Raw genomic sequence first — 27,422 nt, 5'->3', positions numbered from 1 at the left:
ATACCCTTTTGCTAGAATATCTGTTACGTCTGCGCGTACTTCGCTATCATCTCGTCACTTTCGTTCGTTCGCCCCTCTCAAATCAGCTGCGATGTCTTCCGATAGCGATAGAACATCAATAAGAGCTAGGACGATAGTCATAGTAGGCGCTGGGCCATCGGGTGTGGCGGCAGCAAAATATCTCCGAGCTGAGAAGGCATTTGATAAGATCGTCTTGTTTGAACAACGAAGCCGACCAGGAGGTATCTGGATATACACAGGCGAACAGCGAGATGAGAATCTCTTCGACATACCTCAGACCAATCCCAACAGAGACGTCCAAAAACCAGAGTGGCAATCCGAAGATGCAATAGCGAATGGGAACATCGATACGAATGGCATCAATGGGACTTCAAAAATACCCTCCTTCCTGTCGCCAATGTACTCCAACCTCGAAACGAATATACCAAGAGGGCTAATGGGCTTCCAAGACCTAGACTGGCCCGCCCAAAGTCAACTCTTTCCTACTCATGAGACAGTACTAAAATATATCGACGATTACTCCGCGGATGTACAAGACCTTGTCCGATACTGTACACAAGTCATCGATATCAGCCCAATGGAACCCAATGTCGCCAGCAGCCCATGGAGAATCATTACGCGAAACTTACTCACGAATGAAGATACTTCCGAAGTCTACGATGCAGTCATTGTAGCAAACGGCCACTTCATAGTTCCCTACATCCCACCCATGACCGGTATCAAGGAGTGGGCTGCACAGCACCCCGGCTGCATCAGCCATTCGAAGTACTACCGCAAACCCGAAGACTTTACCGGAAAGAAAACAATCGTCATAGGCAACTCAGCGTCTGGTGCAGACGTGAGCGCTCAGATCGCTGAGTTCTGTCAAAAGCCACTGCTCTGGTCAACAAGATCGCAATCCATGTTCAGCGCAACCCACGGAACAGCAGGCGAAGACCAAAAGAGACGAGAAGTTCCGCCCATTAAGCAGTTTCTCCCTAACAGTAGAGGCGTGATGTTCGAGGACGGAACAGAAGAGCGCGACATCGATGCGATTGTCTTTGCTACCGGATACTTCTACAGCCTGCCCTTCCTGCAAGATGTAGAACCTAAACTCATCACCACTGGTGAGAGGGTAAACCACACATACCAGCATCTCTTCTACGCACCCCGACCAACGCTCAGTTTCCTGGCCCTCAACCAACGCGTCATCCCCTTCCCAATAGCAGAAGCTCAATCCGCCGTCCTGGCACGCGTATACGCCGGTCGTCTCTCGCTTCCCTCACACTTAGAAATGCGCGACTGGGAAAAGAGCATAGAGGAAGAAATGGGTGCTGGACGGAATTTCCATCTTTTGCCTTTCCCCAAGGATGCAAATTATATCAATGCAATGAGTAGATGGGCATTGAGCGCTGAGAGCAAGGAGGGGTTGGAAAACAACGGCAAGGGGAAGATACCACCGATCTGGGGTGAATGGGAATACTGGTGTCGTGAGAACTTCCCCAAGATAAGACAAGCCTTTGGGAAGATGGGAGAGAAAAGGAAGGACATAAGAGATGTGAAGGAATTAGGCTTTGACTTTGAAAAATACCAAAAAGAGCAAGCGCGGCAGAAGGACGAACAAAACAAGAAAGGCGAGGAGCTGATATAACACACGATACAGTAGTCGTCGGCGATCTCTACGTCTCCCATAACGCGCAAAACCTATACAGACTCATACCCCAACCTCCGCTAAAGCCCCTGCCAAACGATTCCACTCCTCTTCTCCCCTCCAATCTCTTCATCCTCTTTCTTCTCCCCAGCCCTCAAGCTCACCTCCACTTGCTTCTCCTCCGCCCCCGTTAGGACATGCCCCGCAAAAATACCCACATCATCCTTCCTCCCGTTCGCACACAGAATGACTTGAAACCCCGCACGACCATCTATAAACCACCCAGTAACCTCCCGACTTAGATTCGAAACAAAATGTTATCGAAGCTGTTTTGTCGCCCGCGATTGCGTCGCCGACACGGGAAGATCCGTGTCAATAACGAGATTGTCTAAGTGCGTTGCTACTAGGTATTGGAGAAGATGGCGGACTGGGACGACAACACGGCACGTCTGGGTGGTGGAGATGTTGGTTGAGGTTAGTGGGAGGAAGACGTGTAGTTGGATCGTGCGAGAAGGTGGGTCTGGTATCGTTGTGTTGGCGTCTAAGGCAGAGTACGCGGCTAGTAGATCTTCGAGATCTTTGCGGTGCATTAATAGACCCTCTAGTTCGTAGTCTTCGTAGTCTTCGCAGTCTTCGCGTGTCTTTATTTTGACGACGAATGAGTATGCACACAGCAGATCTGAGAGACAGCATTGTTGCGGCTGGGATACCAGTGTTTAAGTATTGCGTTGAGCGATGTTGTTTAGCGCTGTTTTTGGAGAGGGTGTTGGGTTGCTATAGGAGGAGGGCGCAAACAGGTCGAGTCGGAAGTGCTGTCTTGATGATTCTGGAAGGACAAACTGTCGATCTGGCATGAACTGGCATGAGTTGGCATAACAATCTCATCGGCTGATACGACAAGGATAACTCACTTACAACGCGAATGTCAAAGAAGGAGGCAGATGGAAGTAGTAACATACAACGTGTACCTCAACACGAGAACCCCCCAGATATGATATCAAACCCGAACGCCGCGGCTATGCATCAAAAAGCGCAAACTGATATCCTCTTAACTGTGACACTACCTCCGTCCCTTGCCTTGCCCACCTCCACCTCCACCCATACCTGGCATGCCACCCATACCACCCATCATCTTCATCATGGCGCCCATGTCAGGCATACCTCCTCCTCCCATGCCACCGAGCGCGGACAGATCGGGCATGCCACCGCCACCGCCTCCTCCACCGAGCATTTTCATCATAGCGCCAATATCTGGCATGCCGCCGCCTGCACCGCCCGCGCCACCACCCATACTTTGCATGCGCTTCTGCATAGCCGCGAGCTGTTGTTGCTTGTTGCCTCCGCCCATCGCGCCCTGTGCTTTCTGCATATTCGCCATTCCACCCTTCATCTTCTTTGCCATACCAGCCATCATGCGGTGTTGGGTAAGCAGTTCCTCGACTTCGCGAACCGAGGTACCAGAGCCGCGGGCGATACGTGTCATACGCGTGGGTTGATCCACGAACATCTTTCCATCCGACTCCAGCTCTTTCTCGGTCATGCTGTCACAGATGTAGATCATACGCTTCAACTTTGTGCCGCCTTCTTCGTCGTCCATGCCGCCCATCATGCTGCTAAGCCCAGGAATCATGCCCGCCATTTTGGACAGCGGGCCCATCTTCATGATGTTGGAAAGCTGATCGCGCAGGTCCTTGATTGTGAAGATACCCTGGGTGATGTGCTTCATTGTGTCCTTTTGATCGAGCTTGAGTGATTGTACGTGCTCGACGAGCCCTTGGACATCTCCCATGCCGAGCAGCTTCGAAACGAAAGCTTGTGGCGCGAAGCGCTCGAGATCCAGCATGTGTTCTCCGTTACCTAGGAAGACGATAGGTGTGTGTGTTGCTGCGACAGCGGAAATGGCACCACCTCCTGCTGCTGCACCGTCCGTCTTGGTAATAACGATTGCTCCGAAATCTGCGGCCTCCTTGAAAGCGCGAGCTTGCGACTCCGCAGCCTGTCCGATTGTTCCGTCCAAGACCATGATGGTCTGGTCGGGTGTCACGGCGTTCTGAATCTGCACCATCTCGTCGAAGAGGTCCTTCTCTTGCCTGTGTCGTCCCGAGGTATCCACGATGATGATCTCGAAGCGCTCCTTCTTGAATTTCTCCACACCCTCGCCTGCCACTACTACGGGATCGGTCTGTGTATGGCTACCGTAGTATGGAATTTTGGCTTTGGTCGCGTTTTGCTTCAATTGATCGAAGGCACCGGCACGGAAAGTATCGGCGCACACCAAACACGCCTTGAAGCCTCTTGCCTGGTACCATCTCGCCAGCTTTGTACATGTCGTCGTCTTACCCGCGCCCTGGAGACCGACAAACATGATGACGTTGGACTTGCCCTTCTTAGGCTTGAAGGGCTCGGCATGGGGGTCGACCATCTTGACGAGTTCATCGAAGACGGCTTTCTGGATGAGGCGCTTCTTGTTCACGCCCGGCGCGAGGTGCTTGAAGTCGACGGCCTTCTTTATCGATTGGCGCAGGTTCATGACGAGTTTGACATTGACATCGGCTTCGACAAGGGCGTTGGAGATCTCCTTGACCATGGCTTCGAAGGCCTGCGCATGTTAGCCACCTATCATCAGTCGCCTTCTCGGGGCGCGCACCTTCTCGTCGAGGTTGGGCGACCTCGTGAGGTCGGTGACGGCGGCATTGATGCGCCGCCCGAGATCTTGAAGCACCATAGCGGCGGTTGTTAGGGAGAGATGATTGTAGGGGTAGTGTTGTGGGTAGTGGGTGGTGTGCCTCTCGTGGTGTTCTGTGGGGAATCCACTATGGCGGGGCGCGCTTGCCGTCGGTCATTTGGCCTACTAACGCCGATCGCCTGGAACTTTTTTCTGCGACGCGATTTACCTCCAGCATTCACATAACCCGACTTTCACAGCCACAATGGTCAACACATCGCTAAAACGGAGACGGACCGAGGAGCAGTTGCGCGGAAAGGTGCCCAAGAAGGAGAAGAGAAAGGTCAAGAAGCAGAAGAACTACCACAGTTCAAGCGACGAAGAAGGCGGCGCGCGCGATGCTCCATTGCGCGGAAGCAGCCAGGAGCCAGAGGAGCCATTCCAACCCTCGGGCGCCAATGCGACGTTACCCGGAAAGCAAGAGCTATCGAAGCAACAGCTGAGGAAACAGGCAAAGTTTGAGGCCAAGAAGGCGGCACAGCAAGCAGCAGCGGCAGAGGAGTCTTCAGCCAGCGACGACGACGAGGAAATTGAAGCGGCGCCCGCGAAGAATCCTGAGCCCAAGTTCAAGGCCAGTATACCAGCAAAGGCCCCAGCAAAGTCTGCGCTCAAGAAGACTGCGCCCGTCGACCACGAAGCGCCGTTACCCAGCGACGCCGAAGACGATGTGGACGACGTGGATGATTCTGAGCCTGAGGCGGATGAGTTCTCCATTGCCGACTCTGAATCAGATGCCTCCGAGACCTCAACCACGGCCGCGCGCAAAGTACGGAAACGAAACGACCCAGAAGCCTTCGCCAACTCCATCTCCAAGATTCTTGGTTCCAAGCTGACGACATCGAAACGTTCCGAGCCTATTCTGTCCCGCAGCAAAGACGCAGCGACCGCCAACCGCGAGCTTGCTGACTCGAAACTCAGTGAGAAGGCGCGACGACAAATTGTTGCTGAGCGGAAGGCGGCACAGGAAAAGGGTCGCGTAAAGGACGTTCTTGGCCTCAACGACCCCAACGTTAGCACCGCTGCCACATCAGCGAAGGAGAAGGAGCTCAGGCGGACGGCGCAGAAGGGTGTCATTAAGCTCTTCAACGCCGTACGAGCGGCCCAGGTCAAGGGTGAACAGGCTGAGAGGGAAAGCAAGGCGGGCATGGTCGTCGGCATGGACAAGCGGGAGGAGAAGGTCAAGGAGATGAGCAAGCAGGGTTTCCTCGACATGATCACCGGAGGACAGCAGAAGGAGGGCAGTGTGGAGGCTTGAGCGCGATTCTATATGCACAACTCGGCGTTTGGGACAAAAGAGACATAGTTTGAACATGTTCATGATACCATATACTATACACAAGTTCAGAGTCGTACTCAACGCCATTTCATCTGCAAGCGGAGTGTTCGTATAATACATGTCGTCCTCAATGCTGTATGTGATATGACCCATGACGTCTTCCATCAGATGTCCTACAACATCTCCCCCAAGATGTCTTCACGGATAAATTGACTGTGAATGTCACGACTCTTCTCCCAAGTCTTTTCATTTGCTGTCGAAATCGCTAGCCTGCAGATTCCTCGTCATGCTCGGCAGTCGCACAACCAGTCCGTCGAGCTCCTTGCTCATCTTGACCTGACACCCCAAGCGACTCGTCTCAGTGAGTCCAAACGCCAGGTCCAACATGTCGTTCTCGTCATCGTCCGGCTCCTCCATCTTGTCGTAGTAGGCTTCGTCTTCTACTATGATGTGACATGTTGAGCAGGCGCAGGATCCACCACATGCTCCTTCCATTTCTATGTCGTTGGCTTGTGCGATGTCAAGGAGGTTGTCGCCGTCGGCTACTTCGAATGTGCTGGCATGGCCATCCTTGTCTACGAATGTGACTTTGCGTCTAGAAGGCGTCAGTGGTTGGAGTTGCTACAGTTGGGACATGTTTTGACGCACTCTTCACCCGGTCGGGGTGGGTCCAGGTGACCGTGGCGGGATGCGGGCGATGAGGAGAATTGGCGGCGACTCTGAAGCCATGACGGGCTTGTTGCTTTGACAATAATTGACCGGGATAGCGTGGATGCTGCCGTTGTCTGGGTCTGGATCGATCTCCGACGTGTCGCAGCTGTCCAATTGCTGGCGAACCTCCTCGGACTCGACGATGCGCCTCTTGCGCCCGCTATTCTCCCCTCCAAGGCGTTCACACAAGCTCTTCTAGCAGCCATGGCGAAGAATCGATGCCCGCTAACCGGCCGAGATTGGAGTGAAATAGGAGAAGGAGATACCGAAGCGAAGAGGTTGCAGTGTTTGCCGTGTCACAACGAGTGAATGCGCCGATAATTCCGAATGCTGTGAGACGTCAGAAATGTTGACGCACAGGCCATGCACGACCCCGGTCGATCTTCCCAGCGCATCCACCACCGCGGGTAAGAAAACGATAAACATCGCCAGCCTCACGTAATCTTTACCCCAAAAACGACAGATAGGATGGCGACCTCTCGCGATGCCCCGAACCCCCTACGACCCTACTATATCCCGCCATCTATTGGTCCGCCGCCAGAGGTCCCGCAGAACCAGACGTCCTCGTCATTACCGCCCGCTTTTAAGCCCAGCAACAGTAGTAAATCGAGTCTGGGCAGTCAGGCACGCGACATTCTTTCCGACCTAGACTATGACTCGTACTTTCCAGAGGCCTCGCCTACAGTAGCCGGGCATGCGAAGAAACTGCTCGATCATGCTTTATGGAATTACACGAGTGTCCTGCTCGCCCAACCATTCGAGGTCGCAAAGACGATCTTGCAGATACACGAGGCAAAAGGACAATTAGCAGGCTTAACAGGTGAAGAGTTCGGCCACAAGAGCCGGCCCCAGAGCTTTGCGAGCGGCAAGTTTGAGGATGTATGTATTGAGCACTGGAGGGGCATTTGACATGTGAATGTGGGCTAATGGACGCAGTATCCGCCCTCTGATGAGGAGTCTGATGAGGACTCGCCGGGATACTTCACATCCACTGCCCCGCGCATGAACCCCACGTCGCCGTCGCCATATTCGCCTTCTGTCTCACGATCGGGCGTCTCAGAATCGAGGTCTCCACGACGACGCCAGCGACGCCTCGATAGCCGATCCCGGTCACGAACACCCACACGGCCCCCACAATCCGCTGTACGAAAACTAGACCTCAAGCGTCCAGACTCACTCCTCGAAGTGATAGCACAATTATGGCAGAAGGAGTCTGCGTGGGGTGTGTGGAAGAGCACCAACTGCACCTTCATCTACAACTTCCTGCTCAAGACGACTGAGGGCTGGTTCAGGAGTTTGATATCAGCTCTGCTGAACATACCTGACCCAGGTCTTGTAGGCTCAGCAGGAAGTGGAATTGGAGGGCTGGATATCCTGGACAGCCCAAGCCCACTGACATCCCTGGGTGTTGCTGTCGCTGCTACAGCCATTGCAGCCACCCTCCTCGCACCCCTCGACATGGTGCGCACACGCCTCATCATCACTCCCATCTCTTCTTCCCCGCGATCTATATACCCATGCCTCTCCCTTCTGCCCTCTTTCTCCGTCACTCCCAGCCTCCTCCCAGCTACCATAATGCACGCCTGCGTGCCTACACTCATCTCCTCCTCAACCCCCCTCTTCCTCCGCTCAACCCTGAGCATCGACCCTATCCTCACGCCAACCACCTATTCTTTCAGCACATTCCTCTCCTCCACAGCCGAGCTCTTCATCCGCCTCCCCCTCGAGACTGTCCTCCGCCGCGGCCAGGTCGCCGCACTCCAGGACCACGAAACCCAGCGTCTTGCGTCTGAGTACCAGGCCCCACCCAGCCGTGCTAAGAGCCCAGCTTATGGTCTGGATAAACCAAGCTCCTCCGACCAGAGCTTCAAGACTATCGTCGAGCCGGGTCAGTACAGGGGTGTGCTGGGTACTATGTGGTTCATTGCCCGCGAAGAAGGCATCAGTGTTTCCACCCCGAATGCTGCTAAGACGGCGAGTGCAAAGGCGATGGGCTTTTCAAGGCCGCCGCGCACAAGGAAGGGTCAGGGTGTGCATGGGTTGTGGCGTGGTTGGAGAGTAGGTGTCTGGGGATTGGTGGGCATCTGGGGTGCTGCTGCGCTTGGTGGTGGCGGCGGCGAGTTTTAGACTATGGTATTGCAGGTTAAGCACTAGGCACTTGAGCGATGATGTTATTTGGTAGATTGTGTCGTTTTGTTATGATCTTCGGGTAAGCATGTTGGGCGATGCTATATACACCACTCTTAGCTGATGTTGAACGAATATTTTTCCATTGAGTCAGCATATTGTTTCGATCATTCTTAAATTCCTGCTTCATGTCATCTGCTTCAATGAGTCTTCCAACCAGGACATGAGTTATTCTCACCAAAAAACGCGACTATGGTCATTCGAGTAACAAGGCAGGATCTAACTTGAGTTGCGCATCAGATTGATGCACATGGCACGACTATCATGTCTGCTGAAGTGGTGGTCCGCTTCATCGGACGACTGTCAACGTGATAAACAACCTAGACAAACGTGTTTTGAGACCTTAGGGGACCGCATGGTATATCAAAAGGAAATAGTCTGCTGACTGTGGCCTTGGGTTTGTAACAGCTTCCGAAAATATAGTGTCGCATGGGCTACCTAGGTATGCACAAAGTATCATCTACATCACCGGGTTCGACCTAACGCGTGAATTTCAAAGCCCAACATTTTCTTACGATCCGGCTGCGATGATATTCGATCATGACGTAGCAGCTTATAGCTTTACTCTGAGAAAACTTGATGAATTTGAGGTACGCACTTGCATCCAATCACTCAATACATGGCCAGTTTCCAAAAAGCACTCCCACACTATATCTATGCATAGCGTTCATTCACTGCGTACTTCGTATGCTCTACAAGATATATATTAATCTTAGCATCTATCGTGTACCAGCCAGCTCACAGGTCAGTTGATATTGCTGGTCGCGTCTGGGTCTAACTCAACGAAGGCTAGCGGCTTCCTTACACGGAAATACCGTACCACCTCACTCCTCATCAGCCACCACCACGTGTTGATTGTGAGTGTCCGCTTCGATTGGCTTTTCAACTTTGGTTTGCCACAAATATCGATGCCGGAGGAAATTTCGACACGTAGACTGCCATCGTTCATACATGCGCCCGCTGGGGAGATCCACCAATATGCCAAACCCCCCTTCACTTTCAATCAGCCCAGGCGATATTGATGAACTCACAACTATGGCCTCACAGCTTGACTTGGGCAGCAATAGAATCAGAGTTCTACAGCCCGCCGCTTTCACAGAGCTGGGATTTTTGGAAAGGCATCCACCGATTCGTCCCAAGAGTCTTCAGCCAGCAAGTCGCTTGCTCTCACTGCCCTCAGAAATACGCCTATCGATATGCCATCACGTGTATATCTCGCCAGAGCTTGGTATCGACTTCCTTGGACTATTCTACAGTTTTAGGCAGCTGCAGAAAGACATGTTGGGCGAATTTAGCCCTGCCTTCGACCTCGACAAGTACGTCAACGAGCATGCAGAACCCTGTCGCCACGAGCCAAGCATGTTTGTCCGTATGGTACCATGCACGCCTCAGTTCCACATCCAACGGCATGTGACAGTATTTGTACGAATACAGCGCACGGATCGAGGACCATGCTGTTGCTATAACTCAGTCGTTGGGCTCTTCCCTCTCTATCTGAACGAACTCAATGTGAGATCAGTCCCTCGTAACCATGCAGGTGACTACTAAGAGCTCGACTACGGCAACATGAAGTGATGGCCAAATCGCGTTTTCCTTGATTATGTCGTGGAAGGCAAAGTGAACTGCAAAAAGATAGGGTTCAGCCTCCCTTGTCTACTGAAAAAGGAGGATGGAAGATACAAGACAACGTGCCTCGAGAATATCATCATACCAGGCACAACAATCTTGTACAGCATGCACATCGAGGAGGATAAGGCGGGTGACCAGACCGAGAGAACATACTCGAGCGGCGTGCGATTCCGCCCAACGGCAGAAGGATCAGGGGGCGCAGTGGCCATGGGCTGAACGGCATGGATTTGAACAGTTCCATCAATGAGAATATCGGATACTACGAAAGCGAGGTGCTCGCGTTCGGCTCACTATCCGAGCAAGCTGGTCGGAACCCAAGGAAAAGGAACCCAGCCAAACGGAGCCTTTCCTTGCAAATGACATGAACTGAGTTACATATCTCGATTAGGTCTTCCTTGAACAGCCCCACTCTGTTCCCTTCTCTTGCTAGATGAAACGCTTTCCAGTGGAATTTTCTCCCTTATCGCGTATGTAACGCATCGAATACTCATGCATGCAAATTGTTTACCACAACACAAGGAAACGCTACCCGGACGTTGCAATCAAATTTCCGGCTTGCCACGCCACAGGGAATTTCATCAATTTTCACAGTCTCACGTACCTTGGCATCTGTCAGCGGGTCTCTCGGTCACTCTCTGAATGATCTGATATCGCTTGCGCGCAACTCCCGATGCCCATATCCCACTCCACTAGCGGGTCCGACATGGTGGCAACGACGGCGGTCGCGCAAACTTTCCTCACGGCATGCTAGGTATCGGCATCGGTGGAGCTGGTGTTGACAGACAGCGGCCCGTACGTCACGAAGTATAACCACCGGCACTCAACTCCTGGTCCGTGCGCCCAACCACCGAATCACAGCCATGGAATTCCTCTTCCTAACACTTTTCTGGACGAAATGGGCGTCAAGTGTTTCTAAACGAAACGGCGCTACGTCTGTCAAGCATCCAGCAAAGGAGACCAGTGTTTCGCCACATCGCGGACTGCAACGAAGTGTCAGTAAACGACCTTGGCAGGACCCGTAGAAATCACATCCGCATTGACTTTACTTTCCGAACAAGCAGTTTCGTGCCGCCTTTCAATGAGTCGCATGTTTTCACAAGCGCTGCTATGCTTAGAACGGCCTAAGGATCACGGTCATGTCCACTTCCCAAGAGATCCAGAACACCCACAATCACGGAAGGAAGACTTTAGTTGTCGATGAAACCTGCATCCTATCTCCTGGAATACCTACAACGGGAAATTGACGTCCGTCGGAACCAGGTCACCGGTGTCTAGGCGCCTGACTTGCATGAAGATGTTTGGTACAATGCGCGGTGGACTTTTGATATAAGAATCAGGACGACCGTCCAACATCTACAACTCACCAGCAAGCAATACATTCGTTTCAATCGCTTTCTACACTCGCTTTTCAGCACTTTACATTCGTTCCTTCACTTCTTTTTACCAATTACACAAAGTCCCATTACTGCTAGCCAGAATGAAGTTCTCCGCCTCCGCCATCGTCCTCAGCGCCGTCGCCCAAGTGGCCACTGCCCATTACTTCTTTGACACCAACGTCATGAATGGTGTTGCCCAGCCGCAGTTCAAATACGTCCGCCCGTCCACTCGCAAGGTCGCGTACAACCCCATCAAGTTCTCCTCCAACCCGGCGGCGGACATCCGTGATGGCTCCACCGCCGATGGTCCCGATATCGTCTGCAACCAGGGTGGCGCTAAGACCGGTGGTAAGGTCCAAGTCCTGACCGTCAACGCCGGCGAGGACGTTACCCTCAAGCTCGCTGTTGGTGCCAAGTTCCAGCACCCCGGCCCTTCCCTGGTCTACATGTCCGCCGCTCCCGGCAGCGTCCAGTCGTACGACGGATCTGGCCCGTGGTTCAAGATCTTTGATGAGGGTGACTGCGGTAGCGGTGACTTCACCAGCACCTCCTGGTGCAGCTACAACAAGGACACTGTCACTGCCACGATCCCCAAGGACACTCCCAACGGAGAGTACCTCATGCGTTTCGAGCACATTGGTGTCCACCGCTCCCACGTCAACCAGCCCGAGCACTACGTCTCTTGCATGCAGGTCAAGGTTCAGGGTGGTGGTAGTGGTACTCCTGGCCCCACTGTCAAGTTCCCCGGTGCTTACAAGGCCACCGATCCCTACGCCAACTTCAGCATCTACAACGGCCGCAAGGCCTTCCCCATGCCCGGCCCTGCTGTCTGGAAGGGCGGTGCTGGTGGCTCTTCCTCCTCTGCTCCCGCCAAGGAGGAGGTCTCCCCTGCCCCTGCCTCTCCCGCTGCTCCTGCCAAGTCCACCATGGCCACTGTTGTTGCTCCCGCCCCGGCTGCCCCTACCAAGGAGGCTGCCCCCGCTGCTGGCTGCGCTTCCATGTACGGACAGTGCGGTGGCAAGGGCTTCTCCGGTGCTAAGTGCTGCGCCAAGGGTAGCTGCAAGGCTGCCAACGACTGGTACTCCCAGTGTGTCTAAGAAGCTAGCTAGTGTGCTAGGATTTACTCGGAGATTTGTGTATACTTCCCATTCTTTGTGTCTATAAGCGAGGCGTTGCATTAGTGAACCTCTGTTTTCTGGGCACCGTTCTCTTGGTAGAACACCCCTTTACCCTTCTGTTTGCCTGGTGGATGTGGTTCAATCCTGTATAATAGCAATATCACATCATTAGTCCTATTCCTGAATCTTTTGCCTGTGCCTGTTCCTTCTGATAAAGACCAAAAGTAAGAGACTGATTTGTTGAATATGCGCAGATCCCTGCCATCTGTTGTCTTCCACCAAAGGAAATTCGTTTTTATAGGAGGCTCAGCGAAACTTGGACGGGGAAATATCCACCAATGTCCCTATTCAGATCTCTGATAGTAGAATACCATCCCATCCACCTCTGTCATGCGGCCGGGGACTTGCCCGTGGTGCATCGTCTCATTCCACTCAACGGCGCTCTTGGGAAGAGCATGCGCATCCTCGATGCGGTGCACTGCTTCTTCGTATAAATCAGGTGACAGTCGCTGGCCAAAAGCCAGATTGAGACTCCGTCGATATTCTCGCCGCAATCCCGCGATACGAGTGGTAACATGGCGTCGATAAGAGATGCGAGTTGAACAAGGATGTTTTTTCTACCACGATAAGGAAGATTAGTGCATGCAACTATCCCATACGTGGGATGTCTTACTATTTGATTTAGCGGTGCCGTAATTTTCCAAACAGAGAAATACTTGGGCACAGTTCAGCGAGTGTTCTGGGTATGGATAATCGCGCTCTTGACGGATCTGAATGAGGAGGAATATTTCTATCTCGTCAACCGGCACCGATTGTGCGAACGCGATCATTCGCGTCGTTCCCAGGACGTCCATGCGTAGTATTAGAGTCAGCGGAAAAGCTTTGATACTGCCATGCGGTAGTTCCCCCATTCGCTGCAGCTCGAGACACATGCGTGATGTAAAACGCGTTATGGGGATTTGGACATCTGCCCTTAGTGTATAATCTACAAACCATATGCATTCGCCGTGATTTGAATTCATTGAGATCATAGTGTCCGAATCGCTGACCTCAGATGTAGAGTCCTGTTCGTCGCCGAAATAGGTATCGATGATGTCTGAAGCAGGGCCTGGGCTATGATTGGGATGGCGATGGAGTTGGTTGATGGTATCGATCCAAAATTGCATCGCTATCTTATCTTCGGCCTCTTCGGTGAGAAATAGATTATGAGAAAGGCTGATGCTTACACCGACACTGGCGAACAGAAGTTGAGACTCTAGGTAAAGAGCCCAGCTTTCGACTTGTAGTGCTGTCCAGTGAGATATCGGTACATCTTCTTTCAGTGGGTTTTCTAATCACCATGACAAGCATACATACTAATTTGTTCATAGATACATGCTCTTCAACATACCTGAGCTTGTTAGAGGCGAATCAGCCTCCCAATACCGCTCTCTAGCAACATCCCGGACTTTGCCGGAAGTTCCCCCTTCGGCCTTGAGGCCTCTAGAAAATTGCTCCAACGTAAGCACCAGCTCGTGTATCATGTTCCATAATCTGACAGTGGAAGGAACTTTCTTCCATGTTTGCTCCTTGCGATTGGACTTCCACCGTGCAAGAAGTTGCGATTTGTCGCTTGTGTCTCCGAGCTCTTCACACACCCTCACGAGGTTTTTCAGTGTGCACTTCTTTAGAACTATTAGTGTCCGGCTTTTAGAATCGCTTCCTTTGCCTTTACCGTTATGTTTGCAAGACGACTCGGGAATTTGGGCTGGAACAGTCGCAGTGGGAGTAGAGCTAACAATTCGGCGGTTTGAGCTGGAACAGAAGCTGTATTAGTAATACCATGCGAACGGGCGAGGAGTGTCCGATTAGATTGTTCGAATTCCGATAGTGAACTTGGATAAGCTGCAATTCCCCTGCCCCCCGACGGGGGCAGTGTTACTAGGTGAACTGCTTTGCATCGTGACAGCGAAGCGGTAGATATTGTGAACGTTTAGGTTTGATGATCTGCGCGTGCGGGTCTTGAACGTACGCTCAAACACAGGAGAAGATGGAGATCAAAAACTGATGAAGAACAATCGCAGACATCGTGGATGAGACCGTCTTATAACTGGAGAGACATGTCAGGTACGATAAGCTCCACCCTGACGACGATACCGAGTCGCCCCACGCCCCCGAAAGTAAAGTCCATGAGATTAGACTCATCTGGGAGAATGACCTTGAGTCAGTCACAAGTACCTCTCTCTCCAAGAGGGTCGAACGCGGACATCTGGGAGACTACGAGCGTTGGTACCTTATGAGATCGGCAACTTCCTCAGGACACATTGGCCTTCTCTGGAAAAGGATACAGTATCGAAGATCTTACCCAGTGTCGCGAGAAGTATTTTGGCTCTGTTCGCACTTCTGTGATGTCAGCGATCTGTGCACGGACTCGATGTGCAACACAATCATGCATGCTACGTCTGATGAGCAGATACAAGAGATGGAAAGCTAGTGTCTCGACGAGTACTTTCCTGCTTAGAGCCTAATGATAACATTGTGAGCAAATAACATGAAACAGCACAGTTTTGTGATTGCTGCTAGCTTCACTAAGACCTTTCAGATTCTAAATACACACTGTGTCCTCGATAAGACGTTGCGCATAAAGAAACCTAGTCCAAACGTATGAGACATAACGTGCGGAACATCGTGATAACAATCAGCTTCTGCTTTCCTCGAACCCTGCATCCATAGACGAATCACAGCACCACGCTACGGACAAAACCATACCCAGTCCGCAAGCATACTATGAACACGGAAATTCCAAGAAAGTCTAGCGCAAGCAGTCGCTCTGTATTTACAATCGCTCAACACACCGAGAAGCTGGACATGACGGATCGCACTCGACGCCTTGACGGGGAGGCAGCTATGGAATACAGCTCACCTGCTGCCAAACCTACCACCCAGTCTGCTGAGAACTTCATCAACATCACCGAGCTTCAATTGCGACTATGTGAGGCGATCAGCGCGTCAGCCCCCGGTAACTTGGACGTATACTCAGGTTTTCTCACCGCATCTTCAGTCATCTACAAGGAGGCAACTTCCGAGCTTTTGAAACTGCGAGCTAGCCATCTGGCTTCTGAGGAACAGCCCTGGGCCTATGGTTTCCAGTGTGCAGTGCGAATGCCGCCTCCGACCACCCTCTTCACCTTCGAGAGGCCACTGTACTATTACCCGCGTCGTTATTTTCAGTCAGTCGTCGTTCCGCACACCCCATACAACTCGCAAACCCCGGAACTACCTTTAATAATGTCTTCGAAAAGAATAGCCCAACAGTCGAAGGCAATCTCAGAAAGTCATTTGGTCAGTTTCCTCTAGGAAAAATAAATGTCGATCGCCTGAACTTCTCGATCTACAAAGACGCTGACGATGTACGGATCAACCGGCATGAGTTCCACGATTTCATGAAGGGATTACACAACCCAATGGCCGAAATGCACGGGGTTGTCAAGGAATTCTGTTGCTGGGCTTGGTAGCAAAACCTGACATACGGGCGTTGGTCAAGCCATGGAATTCTAATGGGCTAGGAATTCTCTCGCAGTTAGGAGTGGGCGTACTATTATCTCCGTCACAAGGAATGATATCTCGCATCCACCAGACGTCCCTAACAGTCATATTTAGAAGAGATTGTCGAAATCTTGGCTCTGCCGTTTAGAGCAAGGCATCCTGATCATGTGTATTTCCCAGTCTGGGACGAGTCAACCAAGATAGTCGATGAATCCAGGTGTTAAGCCTCTGGTGCCTCCAGACAAGCGCCACAGTAAAACCTCACTAGTGAAATCGCGTGACTTGAACGTTAGTGGCGAAGGACTATGAACATACTATACTAACATACATGCAACGAACAGAGGCATGCAGCCAGCCTGAGCAGTTCAGAGCTTTTGGCTTGAATGGCATGTGATGGGCTGTCTTGCCGAGACCGTTGATTGATGAAGGCCGCGACCGTCTGTGGCTGCTCCGCTCATGAGCTCGGGAACAGCGTATCCGACGGTAGCGCCGGGGATCTGTACCTGTCGGAGCTCTGGAGCGAATGAACCTCGATTTACCCGGCAATACCCTTAGCTGCAACTGACACAGTAAGCAAGGTGCACATCATGATAAGCAAACAGGTATGGCAGTCGGTAATAAAGTTGACGAATGTGGAGATGCAAGTCGGTGTCGTGCGACGTAGCGTGCGCGAATGGCAGAGCGCACGGAAGCGGGGCGTCTCCTCCAAGCAACGGCGCTTGCCCGGGTCGATCATCACAAATAGTATATGACGGCCCCTGTGTTGACATGGGATACAGTTAATTGCCCATTGTTTCTGCTTCGATCACACCTACTATGGCAGACCCAAGCCAGGAGGCTGAGCTTCACAACCTTTTCACATTCTCACACGTCGCCGCTGCAGCGATCACCTACTTGATCGTCGCAAGTGCTTACCACTTCCTCACAGCACCATCACCACCATCGAGCATACCATGGATGGGGTACGGCAAAGGCTGGATCGCAGACTTCCGCAATTTTACTGCGTTGACTAAGAGCAAGGAATGGCTGTTGGCTGGTTACAACAAATACAGTCGCGATGGCAAGATCTTTGTGTTACCCGCGACGCTTGGTATGCAGGCTGAGATTGTCATGCCACAAAGTCAAATGCGCTGGATGTTCGATCAACCGGATTCTGTACTGAGTGCACATCAAGCGCATTACGATTCCCTGCAAGGCGATTACTCATTTATCCATCCCTACATCTTGAAGGATGCCTATCATGAACATGTTCTTCACAAGAACCTTTTTCGAAATCTCAATGCAATCATACCGGGTCTCGAAGAAGAGGTGCCAAGAACGATTGCCGACGTTTATGGAACAGATACAGAAAATTGGAAAACGTTGGACGTTCTGGAGTCTTTCATGGAGATAATTCCAGTACTGACTAACCGCATGCTTCTTGGAGAGGCGCTTTGTCACGAGCAGAAGTTCCTAGAAGCAGTACTGAGCTACACCAAGGACGTCATTCGCAATCAGGCTCTCATGTTCCTTGTTCCAAAAGCGCTACACCCGATCGTTGGAACAGTGTTAAGTCTGCCTGTCAAGTACCATTACTGGCTGTCTTCGCGGTTTACACTACCCATGATCAAGCAACGTATCTCGGATTTCGAGAGGAAAGATGCTGGAGACCCCGAATACAAGAGCTGGAAGGAGCCGAACGACTTCATCACATGGAGCTACCGAACTGCGCAGGCCGAGGGACGGCCCGAGGAGATGCAGCCCGACCGCGTCGCTATGCGCGTTTTGCCCCTAAACTTCGCCAGCATACACACGACATCGATTACCGCCTTCGAAACCATTGTCTGCATACTAGGCTGTGGACCAGAAGTTGTCGAACAGTTGCGCGAAGAGGCGCATCGCATTCTGCAAGAGGAGGGAGGCTGGACTAAGAACGGTCTTAGCCGCATGTATCGCATCGATTCTGCTATTCGCGAGTCACAGCGTGCCTCGCCTATCGGCCTTACGTTTGTGCACCGTAAGGTTGTAGCAAAGGACGGCGTTACAACACCTGAAGGTGTACATCTGAAGTACGGAACGCTTTTTTCATGTCCATGGGGGGCGATGGCCCTCGACACAGATATGACTGAGAACCCAGAAGAGTTCGACGCATTCCGATACTCGCGGCCTAGAGAAGAATACGAGGCTATGAGCGCGGAAGAGAAACAAAGCGTTGATGCGCTGAAGCTGAAGCAGACGGGCCTTGTTACTACGGGTGTTAATCATCTTCCTTTCGGCCATGGAAGGCATGCTTGGTGAGCACCCTCTACTTTCACATCAAAATCTTCACTAACGATAATGCAGCCCTGGACGCTTCTTCGTCTCTCATGAACTCAAGATCATCTTCGCCAACTTGCTACTAAACTATGACTTCAAGCCACTTGTGGAGAAGCCCAAGAAGATGTGGGTCATCAGATTCAAGGTTCCCTTACCAGTAGCGATTGAAGTTCGTCGTAGGAAGAGCGCATGGACACCTGAAGCCGTCTCATAAATAGTATGTAATATCAAGCAAGGAATGTTTCCAAATTTGACACCGAGAGCTTATTGTACGAATGCAAAGTTACGGATTCGTCGTATTGTAGATACTAATCACACGCCCACGGAGGCTAACCACATACCAAGCTCAACACCCAACTGACCTGGCTGATCATACATAATCAAATGCCCCGCTCCCTCAATTTCCACCACTTCTTTGGCACCTAGCGCCTTCCCCAGCCTATGCGCATCCTGCACCGGAATCCAATTATCCTGCATTCCCCAAACGACCTTCACAGGAAAATTTCTCCCCACCTCTGCATACCGCCCCTCCACCTCCTTTGTACTCCGATGCGCAGCCTGACACAGCTGGCGCACGAAACCTTTCTTGCCACCTTCTGCGAGCCAGGGCGCTTTGAGCATACTCATCGTTCTAGTGTCCAACGTAGTATGCGCAGCGTTGCGGATGTACGATTCCAGAATCCCTTCGAAAGCCATGTCGGGTAGGTTTTCGAAAGCCGTGGGGTTCTCTGCGACGCTTTTAAATAGCGGTTGGCCGAAGGGGCCGATGGCGACGACGTCGATTAGGCAAAGACTTGAGTAGCGACAGTCATGTAGTAGATTGGCACGCAGGCTCATTAGTCCGCCGTGATCGTGTGCGACGACGTGTGGCGCTGCCTTCCATTTCTCGACTTTCTCCCAGTGCTTGAAGAGGGCGGCGAAGGCTGAGGTTTGGCGAGCGAGATTGCTGTCTAGTCTTTCGACTTCGTTCTTTGGAATGAAGAAGGCATTGGGAACAAGTTTTTCAATGGGCGAATCTCCGAAGCCAGGGTTATCGAAGAGGTAGACGCGGTATTTGCGTGATACAGCTAGGGCGAAGGGCGCCCAGACGCGGGAAGTCCAGGGAGTACCGTGGATGAAGATAAGCGGTGGTGATGTTGTAGCGCCCAGCGACGTCCATTTGATATCGAAGGTATGCGTTGGGGTATCGAAGTGGAGTGTGTTGTTGAGAACAGTTGGGTCGCTCGATGACGGGGTCATGTTCGTGTTAGCTTTGGAGGCTAAGTATGAGATGAATGTCAACTATGGTATATATTGCCGGTCGTTTGTGAATGCATATACAGGTAGATGGCCAAACTTATATACTTCCCATGTACATGACATAAAGGCGTCGCAACCCATCTTTGATTTGCTTGCTCCTACTGTTGACGCTCATTCATGGCATACGCGTCATGGCAGGATTCCTGTGCTTAACAATATGCACTTATCATACGTCGCTTTCACAGCAACAACAATGTTAAATGTCAGCAAGATACCTGGATTGCTGTGTCGTCATGGAAGGCCTGACGGCTGCATGCCTTCAAAGTGGCCAATCAGAGTAGTCGTGAGCAAACATCGCCAAAAAGTGCCATAACGGAACGCTGAACGTAGATACTGAGACAGTAGATAGGTGACTACTATGCGCATGTGCGAGAACTTGGTAACTTCGATTTGTGGTAGAAGATTATCTCGATCGCGTGTAACACCAGGTATTCTGCCGTTTGCCTAGGCAACTCATCCAAGCTCCCCGGGGGTTGGCAGGATCTAGGTCGTCGTACCACTCCTCTGGGTCTCTCCTTATGTATTCTTTGTATGCCTCGAAGAAGACAGTACAATGTGTTGCAAATTTTCCGGTTCGCTCCAAACTTGGGATGAAAGACCTGACGAGATAGGACCCCGGGTCTTTCATCGAGGCGCTTTGCTTCATGCTTTCCGGATGGAAGCTTGTATTCACTGAATGGTGGTGGCCCAGCCGCAAACCGTTTTTCCATTATCTCAACGTGCTTCTCGTTTGTTAGCCTATATAGAGAGAATAAAATTTCAGCGCCGAGGGCTTTGAGCTTGGCCGCTCTCTGCGCTAGATCGTCGCGTGGATTGAGGTCGTCTTGTTGGTGAGCGTTAGATCTGCGGAAGTTGCGTCTCGATACTATGCTTGGCGCTTGGACTCTGACGAACTCGCGACGAAGGGGAGATGCAATGCGGAAGGATGTCGCTCTATGCAAAAACATGCCGCGCCGGTACGGTTGCTGGCACATGGCATTGCATAAAAGTAAGTGAAGTGGTGGAAGTGAACGACGTACGATGGGAGTCGGCGGCGGGAAAGCAATCAGGTTCCAAGCGCGCAACAACCCATGCCGCAGCGGTGCATTGACTGGCTTCGGCAGCCGTCCACTGTGGATGATAGATGCAGAGCCCGCCTGTTTGCCTTGATCAAAGAAGCTGTACGCGTCCAATAAGTTGCTAAACTCGTAAGAAATGTATATGCGCTTGGAATAGTCCAGCTATACTGCTACTGCCAGTATTGAGCTCCAAGCTCATCACCAAGCTTCACATCGTTGCCCTCCACGATGATTTTCTTGACCACAACCCCTACGACGTCCCATTTGCTGTTCGTCTCAACGGGCAAACCCGAGTCCCTGCGCTTACCAGTAGCATCTTCATTGCCAACCTCGCGTACGACTTCCCAGTTATTGTTACCGATATCGGCAAGTCTGGCGCGCTTGTAGCTCGCGTTGGAGACCTGACGGTGCGCGACTACGAAGCCGGCCTCATCTTGTTCCTTGATCCACTTCCTGGCCTCCTCATCTTGCCATACTTTCTGGAGTGCCGCATCAGCATCCTTGAGCAGCCTCACGCTCTGTTCGTCCGCCTCGATTGTGCCAGCCTCTGTGCCTTTATCAAGCGGCTTCTGAACTAGGTGCGTGCCGCCGAAGCTCTCGACGAAGTTGCCGTTCTCGGCGTTGAAGAAGATGACGTCCTTGTACCTGGGAACGTCAGTATGTATTACATGTGTTGTATGCATAGATTATGGCGTACCATCGCGTGCCAATGTCATCGTAGTCGCGGTCTTCGAGGGCTTTGGATGTGTACTTTGACGTCTTTGAGACGAGCTGGCCACAGGGAACCTTGTCGGCAGGGAGAGGCTGGGGTAGAATGGCGAGCTCGGGTATGATGGAAGGAGACAGCGGACCGTCGAGGTAGCTGGGTCGGCGAGAGTACTTTGCTGCCATGATGAGAAGCTGTAGCTGAAGCTGTAGCAGTAATCTGGGGGTAAGTAGAGTGCAATTGAGCAGTATGATTAGCCGTAAAGTGTCTTCAAAGCAAGCTATGTAGCTGTACTCAGATGCGGAGATGCCCTCGTGAGGGGTCAGCAAGCTTTATGTGATCTCATTGTACCACAGCTCTGGTTGGCAGGAAACCCCGCTCGCCATGACCACGATCTGCTCAGGTCACGCTCATGCTACGGTACCTGTTTCTGGTAACTTCGAAATCGTCCCAATGATGATGCGACGCGTACCTGCAGCGGAACGAGTGGTGTGATGGATCAGGTGGCCATGATGAGGTTGGAGCATGGCGTGTTGTTGTACCTGACTACTCGCGTCAAAGTGGACCCGGAAGGACGCGGCCGACCATCCCGGGCTATCTTCGTCGCGCAGGCACCCAGCGACATGTCAAGCATCACCATCATCAACAGAAGAGGCATTGAACACAACAATCGATGAGAAGAGTCTTCGTTTCTTGAGCGGAGCTAGTATACTTTCTGTCAAAACTATCTACAGCTTTTGGCGACCCCTATGGTGATCAGCCGCGCATCTCCCCAACCGTAATAGGGACTCACGGCTTCATCGCCATAGCCTTCACGAATGCCTCCATCAACGGAGGACCCTTTGCGCTGAGCCCCTGCTCAATGTCGAGATCCGGATCGGCTTTACCCATAGCGCGTCTGTAGGCTTCGCGCTCACCAATGCGACCCAGCCATGCCAAAATGCCAGGGTATTCGGTCAAGTCCATTGGCTCAAACTTCCGCATCGTCGTGAAACACCACCCTGTCATGGTCTCTGCGGCAGTGAATTCTTCGCCTGCAAGCCATTTGTTGTTCTGAAGACGGTTGTCGATATGGCTCAGCATCTTGTGGCAGCGTGCGACTTGGCCCTTGTATCGTGGGTCGTCTTCGCCAACCATGCCTCGCGCCATGCCCCTTCTAAACAGCCCAGACTGCAACGAGCCATTCGCGAAATGAAGCCAGTAGAGGTAGTCTGCGAAGTTCTTGTCTTGCGGCTTTAGGGCCAAGCGTCCGTTACCATACTTGTGGATGATGTAATCGGTGATTGCGCCAGATTCGGCTATCTTGACGGGGTTGGATGGATCCGTAAGGTCTTCAAGGACGGGCGAAGCACCAATGGGGTACACCGCCTGGAGCTCAGGTGGTGAGAGAATGGGTGAGCGCTGGTATAGCTTCAACTCGTAAGGAATGTTGAGCTCCTCGAGCAGCCATGGAATCCGCTCGCCTTGGCCAATTTGGAGATGGTGGACGATAAGCTTTGGTGAGGACATCTTGTGATTTGAAGATGAAAGAAAGGCTTGTATAGAAGAATTGGAGGTCTTCAGCTGTTCTTGTATTTCAAATGTGTTCGGTCACTCGGTGATCGACAGATCCGGCAAGTACCTAGGTAGTATGTGTAGTAAGCTCCGCTGACTCTGATTCGGCGACTTGCAGCTCAAACAGTGGAGGTTGTGGGGTTGTGAGCTCCATTCTGCTTTGCAAATGTCGCGATTTATGTCGGGTCGGAATCTAGGCATCCGTAATCTGTATTGTCGTTCTTCTTGCTCTAGATCCCCGAAAGTCGTCGGCCGGCGGGACGCTGACAATGTCAGTCACGTGTGGTCGGCCGAACCCGGGCAGCACAAACGTTGATTCGCCAGCCATGGATAGGCAGAAAATCATCATACACCGAAGTGGACTTTACGGACGTATCGCGATGTCAGCACTGTGCTTCCAGGCATACAAAGAACCGCGGTTGTTAAACCCGACCTTCAGTGTGCCGTGTGGCCGATGACAGCCAGACACCTGCAGTCAGCCTTCCAAGGTTCTAAACACAATCTCACGTTTGGTGGCGTCACCAGTGTGCCATAAGCTAAGACAGTCACGATCTAATTGCATGTTTACGATCTCTCTGTATAATCACAATACCACCCCTTCAGGTATGAGCGCATCATCTTGAGCACTCTCCCAATCCTCATATGCCTCCTCAAGCTGCTCCCGTAGTGCCTTGTCAACCTTCTTCCGATACAGGCTGATAATATGGACGATCGCATGCTCCTTCTGACAAGCCGTCCTGACAGGCGATCCCTTATACCTGAAAGTTTCGAAGATACATTGATCCCACTCCGTCTGATCGCGACCAATGCGTGCATAGCTGCCTATGTACCCGAGGTTGTACTCGATCGCTCTACATAGCATATCGATGACTGCTTCAACAAGCTCAGCGTCGGAGAGTGTTGCGAAGTTACTCTCTAAAGAGCTGTCATCGCCCATTGCCTCACAAAGGCGAAGTTGCTCAATGGACAGCGACTTCCAAGCTTCGTGACCAATGCGGTACAGCGCTACGATCTGACGAACTGAGTACATGTAGTCCCCGAACGGCCCCTTGCGATCTTGACGATTAAATAAGCCGGTTAAGCAGCCCCAGAGTGGAAAGCCGTACAGCCAGTGCAGCTCAACCAGCCTCTTTACATGTAGGCCGTCATCAGCTTCCTCGTCTTCCTTGTCAAACTCGATATGCAATCTTGAAGGAGGAATCTCGACCGCGTTTTCACTTGTAGTGAACGATTGGTAGAAACGCAGGAAAGGGAAGAAGTCCATATTGCGCACTATCCATTTGACCTATAGACCCTCGCTCGCCGTGGAGTAGTAGAGGAATAGCGTATGCGTGAAGATCTCGCGATCGACACAGGAGAGCATCGGAAGGTCGTCGAACAGGTTGCCCCTGGCATTGACTTCCAGGACGCCTTTCTTCGCTTTCCTGTTGCCCGACTTGACTATGTCTTGGTCGTGGTTGTTTTGGCCATCTGTCACCCTCTTTGATGGTAAAGTATACATGTCGTGCTCCAGCTTGTACAAGTAGAAGGTTTCATGGGCGCCAACTGTGAGTACGGCCTTCGAACAAGTTGCGAGCTTAAGTCGTCTCTCCAAGATCATATCGAGTTCAGCTTTTCGAGCGGCATCCCGTATTCTATGTGCCCTGGTGGGCTTTCGTGCATGGATCTCCTTTACGCTCTTTTGCCATATGCTGTGGTCATACCAACTCTTACCTCCCATTGTTCCCCGATGAACCCACGTCCTCTTCATCATATCATGATTCCTTGCAGACTTCTCATTGTTCAGTCAGGTGTCGTATATCATGTTGCGAAGCTCACCGGGTAGCTCTAAGAATCGGAAGACAGGCTGCCTCCTCCTTCTGAGATTGTAATTCTCGACAGTGTTTCCTTGGCGTTCCCAAAACTCCGTCAAGACTTCAGCCCACAATTCCTTCGCTTTGAGTGCATCTGATCGGCGCTGTCGTTGAGTTTCTGTTATTGTAGTCGCAGACTATGGTCTCTTGAGCTTCTCCCGCGCGGTATTGCAGGTCATGATTGCCTGTGTAGACATGATGGTGGGAGATTCTGTAACCGTTCTCATAACATCAGGCAAAGTGTGGGCATATAAATTGCTGCATGGCTTGTTTGCTGTTACTCTCCAATAGCAAGCATGATAGTGCTCGTAACCTATAGTTCTTTCAAGAATACTGCCTGCACGATCTCTTTAGAATCGCAAAGAAGTGAAAACAATTTCAAGGTAGTATTTCAATTGCGCTACAGCAGTGAACAGACAGAATTGAAATTCCGTATAAAACGCTACCGACGGATGCGTGAAGCCTGATAACACGATACAAACACGTAGTGACGGCTTTCCCAGCATCAAGGCGTTTCGAATCATACCATGTCTATATACTAACAATAGCTGTGAACCCCCAGTTCCATTGCTAACATGTAGCATACGTAAGCACAAATTCGAAATTATGCCTCCTTGCAGCTTCGTTTATCATGTCCTTATGCTCCACGCATGTCGGGCAAGGCCGTGCACTGACAAATATCTCCACTACCAGCGGATTGCCATGCCCATAAAGTGACTCTGTAGGCTGATGCTCTATGAACTGGACCAATGTAAAACCCTCGCCGTTTCGAAAATCTTCAACGTATAGGGCCATGAGCTGTGGCTCAACGTGCTGGAAATATGTTGAATCGCGACGAGATCCTAAAAGTTCGAGTAATTGAAAAGCTTCTTCCGAGTACTCCCTTCCTGAGATGTAGCCATCTTGGGTGTCATGAGCTTTCCCGTTTTTGGCGAAATGTCTTTCGTTTATCTTCATGTACGCCATCGTTGCGTCCGCATGCTTAGGCGTGACATCAAAGGTCATCATGAAGTCGAATTTGATCCAAGAGGGGCCGAAAAGCATCCTCGTTTCCCTGAATTGGGGGTTTTGATCAGTTGTGTCGGCGTTGCTCCGATTCAGTGATCCAAACTTTGCGTAGACATCGTTCATGTCGGCCTGAGCCTTCATAAACTTCGAATGCTCTTCTGCGAGCAGCTCTTCCTTCTTTTTCAGCTCTCTTTTCATCCATTCCAGCTCATTCAGGCGACTTCCAGCCAATCTTTCCATAACCTTCAGCTTTGCTTGGGTTTTCTTCAACATCTTTGCATTAATCTCTTCCTTGCCACCCTCAACAGGCTTCGGCATGCCCACGTGCTGAGTAGATTGGAGCACACTTTCGCTATTGCCGACATGTTTCAATAGCTTCACGATGCTGATCCGCAATTTCTCATCGAAATGTTTCTGTACATGTTCACCATCAGCACATCTTCCTCTTCTCTCGATCGCGAGTTTCTTATTCGTCTTAGCCAAGTCAACGGCTTTAAATCCCGATTTGTCTTTCAAATTTGCGTCCGCGAGACTGCCTCGTTTCCAATTCAGGAGAGCTTTCACTGCTGCAAATCCTCCCCATAGTGCTGCTTCCATCATCGCAGTCCGACCTTTCTTATTCTTAGCGTTGATATCGGCACCCCCTTCCAACAGGAGAGGAATAATTGTTGCACATGCCACATCTTTATGAGCCGCCGCGGAAGCAACTATCAGCGCGGTATTGTCGTCTTTGTCCCTATAATTGACGAAATGCGAGACATGTTGAGGCTCCAATTTGGCCAAATTCGACTTGGCATCGGCGTAGCGTCCTTCCTTGCATGCCTGCCATGTACTGATTTCCAAGTCTCCTCGCTCATCATCCGTCATGCTTGGCCGCACAGCATCGTCCGGAGTACTGTTTCTTGTCGCCCCGTCAACGTTCAGTCGCTTAAAAAGGCCGGTAGGAGGTTCCATGACGTCGCCCCTGCTCATTGTGCTAGAGTTCAATAGTTTGAGCTATAAGGTGGGATCACATCCATCCTTTCCGACTATTTGAATGCAGACAAACCCTGCTTCGACCTTATCTCCTCTCCGCGGTAGGCATTCTCGTTGGCCAATAGGGTATGATGTATGCATGTCAGATTTTGTGCGACCAGATAACCTGCTTTCTCATTGGTATTGCGCAGTCTGCATGCTAAAGATGTATACGGTTCACCGGTCGGTGGTTACTTTGATTCGATCACATTGCTGGTCTTGGCTGCGAATGACGACCCGACAGCCAGGCTCGCAACGTGGACGAATGAGAAGATAAGCATGTTGATGAATTGTCGTAGACGGTCGACGCTCACATTGGGCACGCCCGGGGGGATATGAGTTCGTCGCTAGCGCGAGTGGCGACGGCCCCACCAACACCTCGCTTCAACCGCGCATCAACTGCTACAGGGAAGCAACGACCTCTTGTATCACCGACT

At 51.5% G+C, this 27,422-nt stretch overlaps 13 protein-coding genes across 13 annotated transcripts; 5 read left to right on the top strand and 8 right to left on the bottom strand.

Moving 5' to 3' along the window:
- Nucleotides 1–91: 91 nt before the first annotated feature.
- Nucleotides 92–1,651, top strand: BKA58DRAFT_303379 (uncharacterized protein; the record flags this gene model as incomplete). Its single annotated transcript, XM_046166965.1, has 1 exon — nucleotides 92–1,651. One exon carries the CDS (start codon nucleotides 92–94, stop codon nucleotides 1,649–1,651), a length of 1,560 nt encoding a protein of 519 aa, XP_046030494.1.
- Nucleotides 1,652–2,762: 1,111 nt separating this feature from the next.
- Nucleotides 2,763–4,376, bottom strand: BKA58DRAFT_279093 (SRP54-type protein; the record flags this gene model as incomplete). The annotated part of the gene is made up of 2 exons (XM_046166820.1): nucleotides 2,763–4,250; nucleotides 4,299–4,376. Coding segments are annotated over 2 exons (1,566 nt in total), but the record flags the coding sequence as incomplete, so codon positions are not given.
- Nucleotides 4,377–4,541: 165 nt separating this feature from the next.
- Nucleotides 4,542–5,680, top strand: BKA58DRAFT_371860 (Rrp15p-domain-containing protein). The gene has a single exon (XM_046169068.1). It carries the CDS (start codon nucleotides 4,582–4,584, stop codon nucleotides 5,629–5,631), a length of 1,050 nt encoding a protein of 349 aa, XP_046030492.1. The 5' UTR covers nucleotides 4,542–4,581; the 3' UTR covers nucleotides 5,632–5,680.
- On the bottom strand, nucleotides 5,681–6,680 carry BKA58DRAFT_371859 (2Fe-2S ferredoxin-type domain-containing protein). The gene is made up of 2 exons (XM_046169067.1): nucleotides 6,301–6,680; nucleotides 5,681–6,247 (listed from the first exon to the last, which is right to left on the bottom strand). The coding sequence occupies exons 1-2, from the start codon at nucleotides 6,567–6,569 to the stop codon at nucleotides 5,899–5,901; spliced, it is 618 nt and encodes a 205-aa protein (XP_046030491.1). The 5' UTR covers nucleotides 6,570–6,680; the 3' UTR covers nucleotides 5,681–5,898.
- A 100-nt stretch (nucleotides 6,681–6,780) lies between these two features.
- On the top strand, nucleotides 6,781–8,969 carry BKA58DRAFT_327660 (mitochondrial carrier domain-containing protein). Its single transcript, XM_046168109.1, has 2 exons — nucleotides 6,781–7,242; nucleotides 7,300–8,969. The coding sequence occupies exons 1-2, from the start codon at nucleotides 6,832–6,834 to the stop codon at nucleotides 8,488–8,490; spliced, it is 1,602 nt and encodes a 533-aa protein (XP_046030490.1). The 5' UTR covers nucleotides 6,781–6,831; the 3' UTR covers nucleotides 8,491–8,969.
- A 2,578-nt stretch (nucleotides 8,970–11,547) lies between these two features.
- BKA58DRAFT_371855 (glycosyl hydrolase family 61-domain-containing protein) lies at nucleotides 11,548–12,853 on the top strand. Its single transcript, XM_046169066.1, has one exon. It carries the CDS (start codon nucleotides 11,657–11,659, stop codon nucleotides 12,650–12,652), a length of 996 nt encoding a protein of 331 aa, XP_046030489.1. The 5' UTR covers nucleotides 11,548–11,656; the 3' UTR covers nucleotides 12,653–12,853.
- Nucleotides 12,854–13,017: 164 nt separating this feature from the next.
- On the bottom strand, nucleotides 13,018–14,196 carry BKA58DRAFT_396000 (uncharacterized protein; the record flags this gene model as incomplete). Its single annotated transcript, XM_046171336.1, has 3 exons — nucleotides 13,018–13,151; nucleotides 13,347–14,003; nucleotides 14,064–14,196. The coding sequence occupies 3 exons, from the start codon at nucleotides 14,194–14,196 to the stop codon at nucleotides 13,018–13,020; spliced, it is 924 nt and encodes a 307-aa protein (XP_046030488.1).
- Nucleotides 14,197–16,755: 2,559 nt separating this feature from the next.
- BKA58DRAFT_5529 (cytochrome P450) lies at nucleotides 16,756–18,756 on the top strand. The gene is made up of 2 exons (XM_046175521.1): nucleotides 16,756–18,471; nucleotides 18,521–18,756. Exons 1-2 carry the CDS (start codon nucleotides 17,015–17,017, stop codon nucleotides 18,705–18,707), a joined length of 1,644 nt encoding a protein of 547 aa, XP_046030487.1. The 5' UTR covers nucleotides 16,756–17,014; the 3' UTR covers nucleotides 18,708–18,756.
- On the bottom strand, nucleotides 18,757–19,732 carry BKA58DRAFT_445806 (Alpha/Beta hydrolase protein; the record flags this gene model as incomplete). Its single annotated transcript, XM_046174156.1, has 1 exon — nucleotides 18,757–19,732. One exon carries the CDS (start codon nucleotides 19,730–19,732, stop codon nucleotides 18,806–18,808), a length of 927 nt encoding a protein of 308 aa, XP_046030486.1. The 3' UTR covers nucleotides 18,757–18,805.
- A 1,161-nt stretch (nucleotides 19,733–20,893) lies between these two features.
- On the bottom strand, nucleotides 20,894–21,895 carry BKA58DRAFT_5523 (uncharacterized protein). Its single transcript, XM_046175519.1, has 2 exons — nucleotides 21,548–21,895; nucleotides 20,894–21,495 (listed from the first exon to the last, which is right to left on the bottom strand). The coding sequence occupies exons 1-2, from the start codon at nucleotides 21,739–21,741 to the stop codon at nucleotides 21,021–21,023; spliced, it is 669 nt and encodes a 222-aa protein (XP_046030485.1). The 5' UTR covers nucleotides 21,742–21,895; the 3' UTR covers nucleotides 20,894–21,020.
- Nucleotides 21,896–22,180: 285 nt separating this feature from the next.
- Nucleotides 22,181–23,333, bottom strand: BKA58DRAFT_371851 (glutathione S-transferase). The gene is made up of 2 exons (XM_046169065.1): nucleotides 22,350–23,333; nucleotides 22,181–22,303 (listed from the first exon to the last, which is right to left on the bottom strand). Exons 1-2 carry the CDS (start codon nucleotides 23,063–23,065, stop codon nucleotides 22,285–22,287), a joined length of 735 nt encoding a protein of 244 aa, XP_046030484.1. The 5' UTR covers nucleotides 23,066–23,333; the 3' UTR covers nucleotides 22,181–22,284.
- Nucleotides 23,334–23,693: 360 nt separating this feature from the next.
- BKA58DRAFT_445800 (uncharacterized protein) lies at nucleotides 23,694–24,413 on the bottom strand (the record flags this gene model as incomplete). Its single annotated transcript, XM_046174155.1, has 1 exon — nucleotides 23,694–24,413. Exon 1 carries the CDS (start codon nucleotides 24,372–24,374, stop codon nucleotides 23,694–23,696), a length of 681 nt encoding a protein of 226 aa, XP_046030483.1. The 5' UTR covers nucleotides 24,375–24,413.
- An 854-nt stretch (nucleotides 24,414–25,267) lies between these two features.
- Nucleotides 25,268–27,352, bottom strand: BKA58DRAFT_371848 (uncharacterized protein). The gene has a single exon (XM_046169064.1). The coding sequence runs from the start codon at nucleotides 26,941–26,943 to the stop codon at nucleotides 25,534–25,536; it is 1,410 nt and encodes a 469-aa protein (XP_046030482.1). The 5' UTR covers nucleotides 26,944–27,352; the 3' UTR covers nucleotides 25,268–25,533.
- Between the last annotated feature and the right edge of the window lie 70 nt (nucleotides 27,353–27,422).

This window comes from Alternaria rosae (genome assembly GCF_020736505.1).
Source record: "Alternaria rosae strain MPI-PUGE-AT-0040 chromosome Unknown BKA58scaffold_1, whole genome shotgun sequence".
NCBI lineage: Eukaryota > Fungi > Ascomycota > Dothideomycetes > Pleosporales > Pleosporaceae > Alternaria > Alternaria rosae.
Note: the sequence above shows the minus strand (reverse complement) of the source record. Positions and strands in the feature narration are given on the sequence as shown.

What these genes read in the sequence shown, in the direction of transcription:
- BKA58DRAFT_371860 (XM_046169068.1), top strand. Translation starts at nt 4,582, where the DNA reads ATGGTCAACACATCGCTAAAACGGAGACGGACCGAGGAGCAGTTGCGC.
- BKA58DRAFT_371859 (XM_046169067.1), bottom strand. Translation starts at nt 6,569, where the DNA reads ATGGCTGCTAGAAGAGCTTGTGTGAACGCCTTGGAGGGGAGAATAGCG. An exon ending in CCACCCCGACCGGGTGAAGA is followed by an intron (nt 6,248 to 6,300) that starts GTGCGTCAAAAC and finishes GACGCCTTCTAG; the next exon opens with ACGCAAAGTCACATTCGTAG.
- BKA58DRAFT_327660 (XM_046168109.1), top strand. Translation starts at nt 6,832, where the DNA reads ATGGCGACCTCTCGCGATGCCCCGAACCCCCTACGACCCTACTATATC. An exon ending in CGAGCGGCAAGTTTGAGGAT is followed by an intron (nt 7,243 to 7,299) that starts GTATGTATTGAG and finishes TAATGGACGCAG; the next exon opens with TATCCGCCCTCTGATGAGGA.
- BKA58DRAFT_371855 (XM_046169066.1), top strand. Translation starts at nt 11,657, where the DNA reads ATGAAGTTCTCCGCCTCCGCCATCGTCCTCAGCGCCGTCGCCCAAGTG.
- BKA58DRAFT_5529 (XM_046175521.1), top strand. Translation starts at nt 17,015, where the DNA reads ATGGCAGACCCAAGCCAGGAGGCTGAGCTTCACAACCTTTTCACATTC. An exon ending in GGCCATGGAAGGCATGCTTG is followed by an intron (nt 18,472 to 18,520) that starts GTGAGCACCCTC and finishes ACGATAATGCAG; the next exon opens with CCCTGGACGCTTCTTCGTCT.
- BKA58DRAFT_5523 (XM_046175519.1), bottom strand. Translation starts at nt 21,741, where the DNA reads ATGGCAGCAAAGTACTCTCGCCGACCCAGCTACCTCGACGGTCCGCTG. An exon ending in GATGACATTGGCACGCGATG is followed by an intron (nt 21,496 to 21,547) that starts GTACGCCATAAT and finishes TGACGTTCCCAG; the next exon opens with GTACAAGGACGTCATCTTCT.
- BKA58DRAFT_371851 (XM_046169065.1), bottom strand. Translation starts at nt 23,065, where the DNA reads ATGTCCTCACCAAAGCTTATCGTCCACCATCTCCAAATTGGCCAAGGC.
- BKA58DRAFT_371848 (XM_046169064.1), bottom strand. Translation starts at nt 26,943, where the DNA reads ATGAGCAGGGGCGACGTCATGGAACCTCCTACCGGCCTTTTTAAGCGA.